This window comes from Budorcas taxicolor, chromosome 21 (genome assembly GCF_023091745.1).
Source record: "Budorcas taxicolor isolate Tak-1 chromosome 21, Takin1.1, whole genome shotgun sequence".
NCBI lineage: Eukaryota > Metazoa > Chordata > Mammalia > Artiodactyla > Bovidae > Budorcas > Budorcas taxicolor.
Genome location: NC_068930.1, coordinates 10,432,036 through 10,445,239, shown reverse-complemented (window position 1 = coordinate 10,445,239; position 13,204 = coordinate 10,432,036). Strand labels below are relative to the sequence as shown.

General features: G+C 45.8%; 1 protein-coding gene across 1 annotated transcript in view; it reads right to left on the bottom strand.

Moving 5' to 3' along the window:
- IGF1R (insulin like growth factor 1 receptor) overlaps positions 1–13,204 on the bottom strand; it is a 314,862-nt gene that overhangs the window by 54,144 nt on the left and 247,514 nt on the right. The window contains exons 3-5 of the mRNA XM_052659610.1: positions 10,391–10,703; positions 6,418–6,566; positions 3,403–3,547 (exon numbers count right to left, since the gene is read on the bottom strand). Of these exons, the coding sequence (XP_052515570.1) occupies positions 3,403–3,547; positions 6,418–6,566; positions 10,391–10,703 (607 nt within the window). The remainder of the gene's footprint in view (positions 1–3,402; positions 3,548–6,417; positions 6,567–10,390; positions 10,704–13,204) is intronic.

Sequence of the window (13,204 nt, the reverse complement as noted above, 5' to 3'; positions counted from 1 at the left end):
TATCCAGAGACAAGCAGCCCTGCCACCTGTTCCCATGTGATTTTGCCCTGTGTCCATCACGGTCCTGGACATCAGATTCTAGAATCAGCTCACTCTGAGTGAGGAATAAGAGGTCTACTCCAGGTAATGCTCTTGAATTTCACATTCTGGACTTGACTCTGTAGTCTGGGCTACTCAGGAGACATTTGGGGACAGGTCTCAGTTGCAGTTTGGAAAGCAAAGGGTGAGACATAAAAAGGATGTATGTACTACCAATCTGTCTGTTCAGCATCAAAACAAAAGGCTATAAAACTTTCTTCCCAGTGGACCAAGTGGAAGCACTTATTTGGTCATGAGAGGTATAAGAAAAATCATACTTTAAGACAACAGTGTGACAAGAAAATATCTAGGCAAAAAATCAAAGTTTGGGGGACATGCTTATGAGAAGAAGAAATAAAGGGGTAAAGCAGCAGTTTCCAATTTGGCCACACACTGAAATTACCTGGCAATCTTTAGAAAAGCACTGATGCTTGGATCCCACCCTTAAAGGTTCTGACTGAATTGGGATGGACTACAGCTTGCGCATCAGGATTTCTTAAAAGCCCCCGGATGACTCTTATGTATAGCAAAGTGTGGGAACCCCTGGGGTAAAAGTCATCCTGGCTTACAGCAAAAGCACATGGAAGTGAAAGGTTCTACTAACACTCGGGTAACTCAAACATCCTGAGTAGGCTCCATTGCCTATCCAAATTAGAACCTCCACACCTGGGTGCATAGCAGCTTAGGTAATCCTAATGCCACCTACCTCTCCAGCATTTTTTGCCAAACAGGTCCCAGGACGCCCCAGCTCGTTGCCTCTGCTGCTGCTGGCCTGAAACGCCTTTCTTCACCCTCTGCTCTCTGAGCGTTTCCGGAAACCCCCCAAGGCCCGTCTCCAAAGCCACCTCTTCTCAGAAGCCTGTCTGATCTTTCTTCATCAGAAATCTGACTCTTTTTCATGCCCATGGCATGCCCCTTTTCTTTCCCTGTGGCTCTCTGCAAAGTTCACTCAGCACTGCTGGCATTCATCTATTTATCATCTTCCCTTCTTTCCTGCGTCCTTTGGACTCTTCCTTTCCCTTCTTTTTTAAGGTTTGAGTGGAAGATTGGCTCTTTTTAAAGTTTACCGTGCATTCTTTGTAGTTTTAGGTGTACATATAGTGATTCATAGTTTTTACGGTTCACTTTTTTGGCCACACCACGTGGCCTGTGGGATCTTAATTCCGTGACCAGGGATCAAAACTGCATTCCCTGTATTCCTAACCACTGGACCACCATGGAAATCCCCACAATTTTTACAGGTTATACTCCATTTGTAGTTATTCTAAAATATCAGCTATGTCCCCTGTGTTGTACATTTTATTCCTGTGGCTCATTTTATACGTAATAGTTTGTACCTCCTAATCGCCTATCCCTATACTCCCCTCCCCTGCTGGTAACCCCGCGTTTGTTCTCTGTATCTGTGTGACTCTTCTTATAGGAGTGAGAGGAGCAGGTGAAGAGGCTGGACCTAACCTCCTTCCTAAGTCTGAGGAGGAGAAATACAGAATTGAGTTGCTACTGGTCACACCCGATCCAAAGCCAGATGCAAGGGCACTCATCACAAGCAAGGTTCCCCAGACCATTTTGGTCATGGGTGAGGAAGGCAGTCAAAGGAACACAGCTCTTGTGAAGAGAAGCTCGGTTCCCAAGTGCTCCAGCTAGAGAGAGAGCCCCCCAGCAACGGCAGGAAGAAATCCACGGCTGGACGCTCAGTCTCCTCAGAGCTACCAGGGCTACTGACGATCGGCAGGCTCACCACTGCCATCCCCTGACAAATGAAGTACGAAGATCAGGGGAGGCCTGAAGCTTCGCTGAGCCTGGAAGTGGCCCACACACCTAAAAGATGATATGCATCTATCTGTAAGAAGACCCCACTGGGGCTTCAGGCTGTACACAAGATTCAGATAATAAGAAATACGTCATAAATATTTTTGCAAATAAAAATCACACTTTAATTTCAGCTACACTTGAGTGCCTAATACTTTTAGTTAACACACAACTGACAGGTAATCGCGTCATGTAATAATTCCTAATAAAAATTAATTGAACTCTCCTGCTAGCTCTCCCCTCTATCTATATCACTTGCTCAACCTGGGGGAAAAAGTGTCTCCTCAAGCAGAAGGAAAACTTGCAGGTATCAATAGGCTAAAGAAAAGGTGCTTACCACCACCAGAGTTTTCAGAAAAACCTACTTGGAGGTAAAGGAAAATAGCTGTGCTAAAATCCATTTTAAAATTTACTACAACCAACAATAACCATCACCTCAAACTGGCAGAGCCTCGGCTTGCCATGTCGGTGACCTGAGACATCGGGCTGGGCACAGCGGCAGCCTCGGTGGATTCACCAGGAGAAAGACGTGTTTCTAAAGAAACAGGGTTCCCAGCGGGGAGGACAGTGTGCTTTTCAGGGATGGAATGAAGTGCTGCCCCCTCTCTTTGGCTATATCAGATGATGGAATTTTAAGAATTTAAGACTGACGGAGAGTGAGTCTGAGAAAAGCAGGAAGGCTGTAAGGAAACCCTTATGTGGTAACTTTATCCATCGGGGCACATAAATCAGCAAAGACAACCTTTCTCATGGCCTTCCCACCTCTCACTTTCCTAAATTATTTCCCCAAATTCTCTTTAGAAGGAGTTAACTCATTAATGGATGTCTCCTTTTATTTCGAAGCATTAGCTTAAAGCAATGCAAGAATTATATTTAAAGGGGAGCCTGTGAAGAGAAGCGCATGTGCATAGGAACACCCAGGGTGAATTCGGGAGGGAAGCTGCCCACGTGCGCACAGCGATCGAAGCACCCATTTTCATTCCTCAAGCGACGGATGGCCTTGGGTGAAGCTAAAGCCCTTATCACAAAGCGCATCTCTGCACAAGGCAAATGTTCTATCAGTAGCACAAATCCTATGAGCTGATCAATAGCAACAATTCTGTGAATCAAGATTTCTTTGTAACAAAATGAACTGTTCATACGCCTCCATATTTCTGGCGTTCCAACACATCTGAAAAGGTGGAATGGCTTTTACGCAGTGGACCACAGCATCCCGAGGGAGGCAAGGGGCCCGGGACGATGGTTTCATGGAGAGGTGAGCTGTTCAGCCCCCCTCTCGGAGCTTTTGGTCCCCGCCGCGTCCCCATCTGCTGCTTTGCCAGCCACAGGTAGACATCCATCCCCGGATGGGTCAGGACCCAGGCACAAGGATGGAGAATCTTGACTGAGGAGGCGGCCTCACGCAGGGCGCCCCCACCGCGAGCACGGCTGCTTCTTTTTAACGAGAAAACCTTAAAGGCAGCGTGCGAATGTGGCGGCGGGAGAGCATCAGCTGCTGCAACGCGGAGCTCTTACCCCTCTAGCTGCTCCTCCCCTAGGATCTGGCGCAGGTTCTTCAGGAAGGACAAGGAGACCAAGGCGTGGGAGTGGCGGATCTTCACGTAGCCCGTCACCACCTCGATGAGCCCCATGAAGTTCTCCAGTTCCGAAGCGATGTTGTCTGTGGCAGAGGGACAGGGTTACTGCGCGCCTTGTCACAGGGGTACACGCATGTTTTCTCGCAGACCCGTGTGGACAGCACTTAAGCGCAGGTCTTGTTTCCCTGGTGCCCCGAGACACGAGGCCTCCCAGGATCCCTGCCCGTGGTCAAAAACGTGCTTCCCTAAGCGTGGCTTTCAACTCCCAATGCCTGGGATGGGCCCCCCAGGCGGGGAGAAGGCAGTTTCTAGAAGCCTGAGGACTGCAGCTCCCAGGCTGATTAACAGAATGTAAAATTGTAAACACCAGACTGCCAATTAGCTAAGGCGGACACATCCAGGGAACATCTCTAATATGCTCTGTCAACAGCGCTGCCTCCACAGTAGAAGGGCATGACTAAACAAACAATGTTTTCTCAGTTTCACTAGGAACTGCTTCTGCTGCATTCCTAGTTCCTAAGATACAGGGATCTATATTTAAAGACTCTATCTTACTAAGACTGCAAGAAAACGCACCAAAATATTAACAATGGTTATTGGCAGGTAATTTTCAATAATTCACTTCTACGCTTCTAAATTTTCTATAATGCACATACATGATTCTCATAGGTGGAAAAGAGTTGGGAACATCATTGCTAACACATGTGCAAAAATGACAAAATGTATGAACAGTGTATTTTCTTTACTCTTACAGCCTTTTTCTCATAGTAAATAAAAAGCAGAAACTTCAGTTCAACTTATGCCAAAATTACAAGGCATACTATAATGAATTGGGTGTGGTTCAACCAATGGAATTGTACTGTGTATGACCTGTGAAGGCTTAGTTAATAAAAGGTTCTGTTTTGCTCTCAACTGATAAACATCAAAGAATAAGGGTACTGTCCTCTAGGGCAAGGCCCTATGTTTCTGGACAGTGTGATGGTTTTCCAAGAGAAATGGAGAAATTCGAGTTGTAAAGACTAGCATTTGCCTATAGTTGATGTTTCAAGGAAAAGATGCTGAATTAAACACGTGTTGGGACTCACGCCTTTCAGTCAAGGCTGAGGAGGGGCCTTTCCAATATGATGGCCAACCAATTGCCTGCAGTGGACATGAACTGGAAGCCACATTGCATGATCACACACAAATATGTACCAATTTCTCCTCAAACTATATAGTAAACTGTACTTCCTGATTTACGAATTAAAGGCTTTAAAAAATATTTTGAGGAGGCATGAGTGCATGCTCAGTTATTCAGCCATTTCCAACTTTGTGACCCCATGGACTGCAGCTCACGAGGCTCCTCTGCCCATGGGATTTCCCAGGCAAGAATCTTGGAGTGGGTTGTCATTTCCTTCTCCTATTTTGAGGACAGAAATATGAAAATAAAAGAAGGGTTAGGCACTTAGACAGTAAAGAATCTGCCTGCAATGTAGGAAACCTGGGTTCGATCCCTGGATTGGGAAGATCCCCTGAAGAAGGGAATGGTAACCTACTCCAGTATTCTTGCCTGGAGAATTCAGCAGACTGAAGAGCTGGTGAGCTACAGTCCATGGGGTCACAAAGAGTTGGACACAACTGAGCGACTACCACTTTTAGGCACTTAAAGGGTATGTTCTAGGAAATGAAGAAATCTGTTTGAGAAATTAGGAAATCTAGTTAAGAGCAAAAAGAATAAAACTTCAGAATACCATGAAAGTAATAAAATTCTAGCTGTGTGGAAATACAGTTATCTCTGTTGCAAAGGGGTGAAAGGTGTTGTGAAAATCAAGGGCTATCCAAAATTCAAAAAAACTAAGCAGAAAGCTTGACACTGCCATCTCTAAATCCTAAGACCAGCACTCACTCATTGTACAAATAGTATCAATATTAAGGGAAAGTAAATGCACAGAATGCTGTGTGCTGTGCTGAGCCGCTCAGTTGTGTCCGACTCTGGGTGACCCCGTGGGCTGTAACCCACCAGGCTCCTCTGTCCATGGGATTCTCCAGGCCAGAATACTGGAGTGGGTTGCCATGACTCTCTCCAGGGGATCTTCCCAATCCAGGGATAGAACCCAGGTCTCCTGAAATGCAGGCAGATTCTTTACCATCTGAGCTACCAGGGAAGCCCCTCAAACCATATAAAATTTTTTTTAAAAAGAATTTAGGAAAAAAGTCCCTTTCAACCTCAACACCTTCTTACTATATTTCTCCAAGCTTACGAAACTATCAGTGCCTTCATCAAGTGGTTCCAGTGGTAGAGAATTTAAGGCACTATTACTAGAAGCCTTGGTCAACTACAGATCAGAACTGAAAATATCACCAAATAAGTCAACCTTCAGAAATGCAATTGCGCAGAACACCATCTACTGCAAATAGTGGGGAGTCCTACAGGGGGTGGTGAGACTGGATGCATGCTGATGTAAGATACTTGCACCTCTCTTGGCTGTCAGAAGTAAATTTGGAGATGGGCCATTTTCGGACTGAATAAACTTTAAACTGATATCATTAAACCCTTCCCTTGCTCATTCTCTTCCACATATCCAAGGAACCAAGACTCTCTGAACTTAAAGCTCTGAGGCCTTGGCTCTGGCTGGAGACTGCTGAGTCACACCTCTGATCCATCTGTCTCTCCTGAGGTTTGCATGTGTTGAGACATGAATATCCTGCGTAAGATGTGACTTAAGAGAGATGAGGGATGACCGTATGCAGAAACAAATGTTGTGCCCATGGCTAAAACGCCGACTAATCTCCCGCTCTCTTTTTTTTTAATCTTTGAGGGACGCTCAAAGGAGGGGCCCTCAGCATGTGGCTTACACACCATGTTGTTTGTCTAGGCCCATAGTTTAGTTGTGAGTCATGGATGAGGAGGAAAAGCTCAACAAAAGGAAAGCAAGAGGTCTGGCCCTCTCTTCCAGGAAGCAGGAATACTTACTGCCGCGACGGATGTTGATGAGCAGATTGCCTTTGAAGATGGTGCATCCTTGGAGCATCTGAGCAGAAGTGACAGAATCAATGGTCTTTGTCTTCTTTTCTTCCTCACACACTTTGGGACAAGGGCCTTCGCAAGGGATGCAGTACATGCTGTTGAAAATAAAACAACCCAACACACTGAGAGCTGAGTCTGTCTTCCCACATTACGAAAATTCTTACAAGATATGCTTTTATTCCAGGTGTCTTTATAGTCCACATTACAGAAAGCAACTGGCAGAAGCCTTCGAGTGGTCGTACTGTTTCTCATCGCCAAGCCTCCTCAGGGTAAGCCACTCAAACGGCAATCAAAAGGAGAAACTGCCTACAAAGGAAAAGCGTGCTGCCTGTTTCCAGACAAAACACATGATACACCCTTGAGGCATGTGTGTATCATAGGCTGGGGCTGGTGAGCCAGCTGGTCCCACGTGAGAGAAACAGCCTTGCAGAAGGGAGACACCAGGGGATCCCAAGAAGAACAGAGCTGCTCTCTGAGGTCGTGGGCCCTGCTGGCGCACCCCGCAGGAGCCGCTGGGAGAGTGGACGGGGACACCGAAGGGACAGCAGTGTCCCCGCCGCTGACCGGAAGCTAACTCCTGCAGCCAGCGGCCCAGTGGGGCATTCCAGAAGGCACGTGCTGTAGCACAGATCCATTATTTTCTTGCTAAAGCACAACTGAAATAATTTCTTGACAGTGTTTGGCAGAAACTTGTAAATTGATCCAAATGTTGTTTTTGCTGCATACACAATAAAAACAGGAACTTCCATTGCTTTGTAATGAGCTCCTATTTCACATGCAATCTTGAACATGCCACAAACCCACCAACAGCCAGGGACTAGCGAGTGACCTTGGTACTTTTCCTTATTTAGGGAATAGCGGACAAAACACTAATCCAGCTCTCTGAACTGCAGGACGCTGGGTCAATTTCCAAACAGAATAAATGATACAACATTATGGGATGTGTGTGTAATAGGATGGTGAACTGGAGAGCCACTATAGTTACATGATTATTCTTGAATGATCTTTCGAACTTCATGAAGATAAGTGAGAAACATCCAGGAAAGCAGTGTAAGTTAAAGCGCTTAGGCATTAAGTACTGCCCTCCATCACTGAACTTTACTGCATATCTAAGGCAAAGATGAAAGGCTTTGTTTAAAAGCTTACAGATAAATATAGTTTTCCTACTGTTTTCTCATTTCATGTCGGGAAGACAGGCGGGAAGGTTTCCAGAGGAAATGGGCCGACCACAGCAATGGAGGTACCCCCTTTCTCTGACGTCACAACATTTTCGCTTCTAGAGTTTGCAGCAGGTTTTCCTCAGCATTCCCTGTTGGTCTTTTATTGTTTCTAACTTACCTACATACCATATAATGCCCCACTTCCCTTTTTAAAACCTTGGTGTGAAATAATTACAGACACACAAAAACTTACAAAAGTAGTACAGAGGGGTTCTGTGTACCTTTGACCCAGTTCCCCCCAGCAGCTCCATCCTGCACCATGAAAATGCAACATCAAGCCCAGGGAACACACAGGCACAATACATTCCCACGCCACCTCATCACCGGAGTGATCACTGCAACGAGCCAGCCGGTCCCCAGCAACACCTCCTGTGTGTGGCCCGTTCGGTCATCCTGCCCCCACGCCTCTAACTCGGGGCTGCCACTCACCTTTTCTCCATCTCGGTAATGATGTTATTTTCAGAATCTTACATAAATGTAATCATCTGGTGTGTGACCTTGTGAGACTGTTTTTTTTTTCCCCCACAGCATAATGTCCTTGAGATCCATCCGTGTTGTGTGTGTTTGAATACTTTGTTTCTTTTTATTGCCGACTGATATTCCATGGTGTGATGGATCATGGTTTGCTTGGCCATTTACCTACTGTGGAGCATCTGTGCTATTTCCAGGCTTTGGCTGTTAAAGCTGCTACTGACAGCTGTGTACATGTTTTTGTGGGAACTTAAGTTTTCGTTTCTCTGGAATAAATGTTCAGGAGGGTTAACTTCCGGGTTACAGGTTAAGTGTGTGTTTTCTTCCCCTGACATTTTATTCAAATAGCAATTTCTGAACCAAACACCTTTCTTAAAATGTCTAGGAATCAGCTAGCACTTTAAAAAATGTTTTTCTAAGGAAGTGCTCTGATTACATGTTTATAGTTTAAGCTTCCTCAAGTCCACTCTGGTACAGAGAGGGTATAAACAGTATTAAAAAATAAATATTTTAAATAAGTGTCAAATAGGCCTTAAAGGCTTGGGGGGGGTGTTATTAGTTTTTGATGGTGTTTTATTTTAAAGTGAAAAAGGTAGATCTGTAACTCTGAACTGACTGCAAGCATGAGTAGGAAAAATAAGAGCTTAATTCTTCAAAGAATGAATTACAGGAGAAGAGGTCACGGGCACAGCGCCCCCTACTTCACCCACAGCTATGGCGGTTGCAAACAACTGAATTCCTCCAGCATCAGAAGGAACACTCCAGCAGGGCAAAGCAGTTATGAGCCCGCAGCCATGCACTAGCTGCCCCATCTCAGCCCCCAGCTTGGGGAGGAACCGCAACGGTGGCGATTTAGTGGCCAAAGTTGCGTCCGAGTCCTGTGAGTCTGGGCAGGAGTTGTGGCGCAGCCTAAACTGGGTTCCAGGCACTGCCCAGGGACTGACAAAGCCTTTTTAAGTTCTAGGGCTGCCAATAAAATGTGAGCAAAATGTGGCAGACTTATTTTGGGTGGAATATGTATACTCCACAGTTCACCAGTATCCTTGGCACATTTACCATTTAAAGTATTTGGAGTAATTTTTACTATTACAGTAATTTTATACATTACAGCAATGATGACAGGCAAGAGTGTTCTGCATTTAATATTATGGAACAACGTGAGCATTATCTCTGATTTGAAGTTAAGTCTACGGAAGGAGCAACATCTCCAAATATTACACCGGAAACAGATGCCCCTCTACCAAGAGTTGCTTGAGGAGGTTTGCAGAAACAGAAGGCAGCAAACAGAAGGGAAATTACACATTACACTCAAAATGAAGATTTCCTTTTCCAGTGGTATTTTATATTTGTAGAATAGCTTTATTTTTTAAGAACCCGAAATGGAAGGCTCCTCTGGTGTAGTCATGAAGCAGGCATTTTTAGTCCATTCCATCAGAAGAACTCCTTGAGAGTTCTCTGCTCTGCTCCAGAGATGGGACCAGCAACTCCAGGTCTCAAGCCTTATCCTGCTTGCAGGGTTATAGTCCTGCATTTCGTAAGAACCCTGGCACTGTTTTTTCAAAAACTTAAAACCAATAACAGTTTCACAGAAGTCGGGTTGGCATGCACGAAAGGGATGCTGTTTGCTGTCCGGAACTTCTCTGCTTCCAAAGCTTCATGTCCAGGAAGGAAAATGAGACACAGAGAAAACTGAGGGAGCGTGAAGGCTGTGTGCGTAGCAAAGGGACGGAGCACACTGCTTGCTCCGAGTGGAGGGCAGAAGCCAGCGCTAAGGTGTGTGTCTGTGTGTAGCAATGTGATGGGGTATGTGTGTGTGTGTGTGCAGCAAGTGATGAAGCACACTGCTTGCTCGGAGCGGTAAGAGCCTACGCCTGCTCACTGCCTCACGAATGTCGGGGGGGTCACTCTGTCTCCCCTCCCGCAGTTCCAAAGCCTTCACTGGTCTAGCGCTGAGCAGCCCTGGAGGTGAGAAAACCTCAGTCTATCGTCTCCCCTATCCACGGGCTCTGGGGGAGAGGCCCGCATGCGCACAGGGAGTCAGGGGCCGCCTGGGACCTGAGTCAGCAAATCAGGTACTTCATTCCAACCCTCCAGGCGGGCTGCTTCCAACCCAGAAGACCTGCCCATCGCGCCTGGCGCCATCAGCAGCCGGGGTCACGCCGGCCCTCCGCAGTGCCCTGGATTCCCTTAGCCTCCCCCAGGCCGCGCCCTCCCGCGCCCACACTGACCTCTGGCTCCCGTTGCGGATGAAGCCCGACGGGCACTCCTGCATGCACTCGCCGTCGTGGATGACGAAGCCCTCGGCGTCGCTGCTCTCGGCGTTGGGGATGTTGGCGCAGAAGTCGCGGTCCACGCAGCGCCAGCCCTCGAAGCGGTAGGTGTTGGGCGGGCAGCTGGGCACGCAGATGCCGGCGTAGTAGTAGTGGCGGCAGGCCACGCAGGCCGTGGCGTTGTCGGGCGCGCTGCAGCTGCCCAGGCACTCGGGGTGGCAGCACTCGTGGGTCTCCGTGCACGCCCGCTTCCCGCAGGCGCTGGGACACACTGTGGGGACAGGCAGGGTGTGAGGCCGCTGGGCGCCGGGGCCCCCACCCAGCAACCCCCAAGCCACCAGCCACCCGCGGGAGCCCAAAGCTTGAATCCCCAGTGTCACATGTTGAGAATTTCGCTGGGGCAGGGAGCAAGTACTCTGCATTTCGAGTCAGGTGAGAAGGGTTTAACATTCAGCCTCTCCTAGTTGACTCTTTTTGGTCTTGGAGGAGTGCTTAACGATCTCTGACCTTGATCCTCTTTCTCATCTACAAAACAGGGCAGCAGCCCCCATCTTAGAAGGTTACCTGTGGCATGGGTGGTCCTCTGGAAGCACTACGTGGACCATACAGTTTATTGTTACTTTAGAAGGTGTTATATGCGCTCCTCAATCTGCATTTTGCATGTGTTCCTTACTGAAATATCTTTACCTATTTCTGATATCTGTAAATATCTTTAAATAGTGTGCAGAAATGCTCATTTATTTTTAAAATGATTAAAACTAGAATGTGCTAAAGGTGATGCTATACGGGTGGACAAATTAGCTTTAGAAAAGTTTGCATCTGTTTGTATCATACCAAAGGTCTCACCCCAGATAAACAATGATATTAACATATTCATGTACCACAGTCTAATAGATCACAGAGAAGCCCCCATGTCTGATGGTTTTTCTCACATATAAGAGTGGATGGGTGGGCAGTGTCTCCAGCCCAGAGGACCATAAGATATCATTACAAACCATCTCCTGTGAGCTCTTCTATGTTAAAGATAAGTGAAAGGAGTATCTAAAAAAGCCAGAGACCCACAAGTCTTGTCCCAAATAGATGAGCTGGCATTTATTTCTATAACAATGCCACAAGGATCACACTCTAGGGGCCTTAGAGCAGTGTGCCTTACTAGCAAAAGTGCCTTACTAACTCTCCGTTAGCCTTACTAGAGAATAAAGTGTAAGTCAACAAACTATGAAATCTGGTTTACATTATCTGCTTCCTACTTTTTCCACGAGTTGGAAAACACAAAATTATTTAAATATGTAGATTATTGACTCTGACATGCATCTTCACTAAGTAGTGAAGATTCTATTCGTTTTTCTTTATAATAAAAAAGATGAAGAAAATCAGAAATTAGATTAAAAACTACATTGAACACCTCGTCTGCCTGTCCACAATGGCACCTTATCAGTACCTCCATGAAGACTCTCCCACTGGATCATTCTCTATGCATGTACATGCACACACAAATGTAAACATCTATAAAAAAGGATCAAGTCATTCTAAAAGCACTTTTTGGCATAACATACTGTGACTTCGACAATAATTTAACAGCTGCATCACACCCCGTAGTATAGCACATCATAAGTTGTAATCAGCTTCCTATTAGGCATTTCATTTATTCCCAACATTTTATTAGGACAATAAGCAGTCAGTCTTCATGAGAATTCTTAATTATTTCAATAGAATCAATTTCCAGAGTTAGCCTTGCTGGGTTGAACTGTCCTCTGCTAAGTTGGTACCAATATACACATTTGGTAGCTGCAGGCAGGAGTACCTATTTTATTGCCAAAAGGTACATTTAAAAACAGCTGTCAGAACTTGGACATTCAAATGAATACTGTCACCTCGGAAGAAACAAATTCTCATGATACTGTCAGGCTTAAAAATTTTTTTGCAGGTTTCTCCTCTGATCATCTTTTGACTGAGACAAACAGGTGACCTTCCATTATTCATTCTTTTCTATTCTGGTAATAGAACCTTGATTTTTAATTGGGCATTTTGCAACCTAGCTAGCTATTACATCTCCCGGCCACTCCTGTAGCTAAAAGCAACCTAGGTTCTAGCTAGTGAGTAAACATTTAGTTTACTCTAGCTAGTAGCAAATGTTTGGGGTGGAACTTACTTCCCAGAAAAGTGCTTCAAACAGAGGGGGTGTGCCCGCCATCCTTGCTGGCTAGGGTACAGGTATAATGGCTGAGGCTCAAGCAGCCATAATAGACCATGAGGTGGCCCATTAAGAACAGTGCAGCAAGATCAAAGGGACTTGGTCCTTCACGACTGTGCACCCAGTAGGCTGACCCTGGACGCTTACCTCTAGACTCCTCTACAGGAATAAGAAAGAAACTTGTGTCGTGTTTAAGTGCCTACTATTTGTTAGACGCAGCTGAACAAATGCCAGCTAAGTGCCTTCAGAGCCACGTATGAGCAAAGAAGACAGTGACTATTGGTTTATGTCACTGTTGTTTACTAGAATTGCCTCTCAATGATTTCTGGCTGTTTCCAAAAGCTAATCTACCCAATCAATTACAAGGAGTAACTGTCTCCAGTCACAGCAAAAAAGCATGTTGTTGTAGGAGTTCCTAAAATGCTGTGTCTGTGGAAGGCATCATCTTGAAGCTGATAACACCAACTTGTATCCGTAGTAAATGCACACACACAGGCCACACACTTGACTCTCAGATATCACACGTGATCTAGTAATCACAGATTAAATGACTAAGTTCAAAATATCCAGGTAACGTC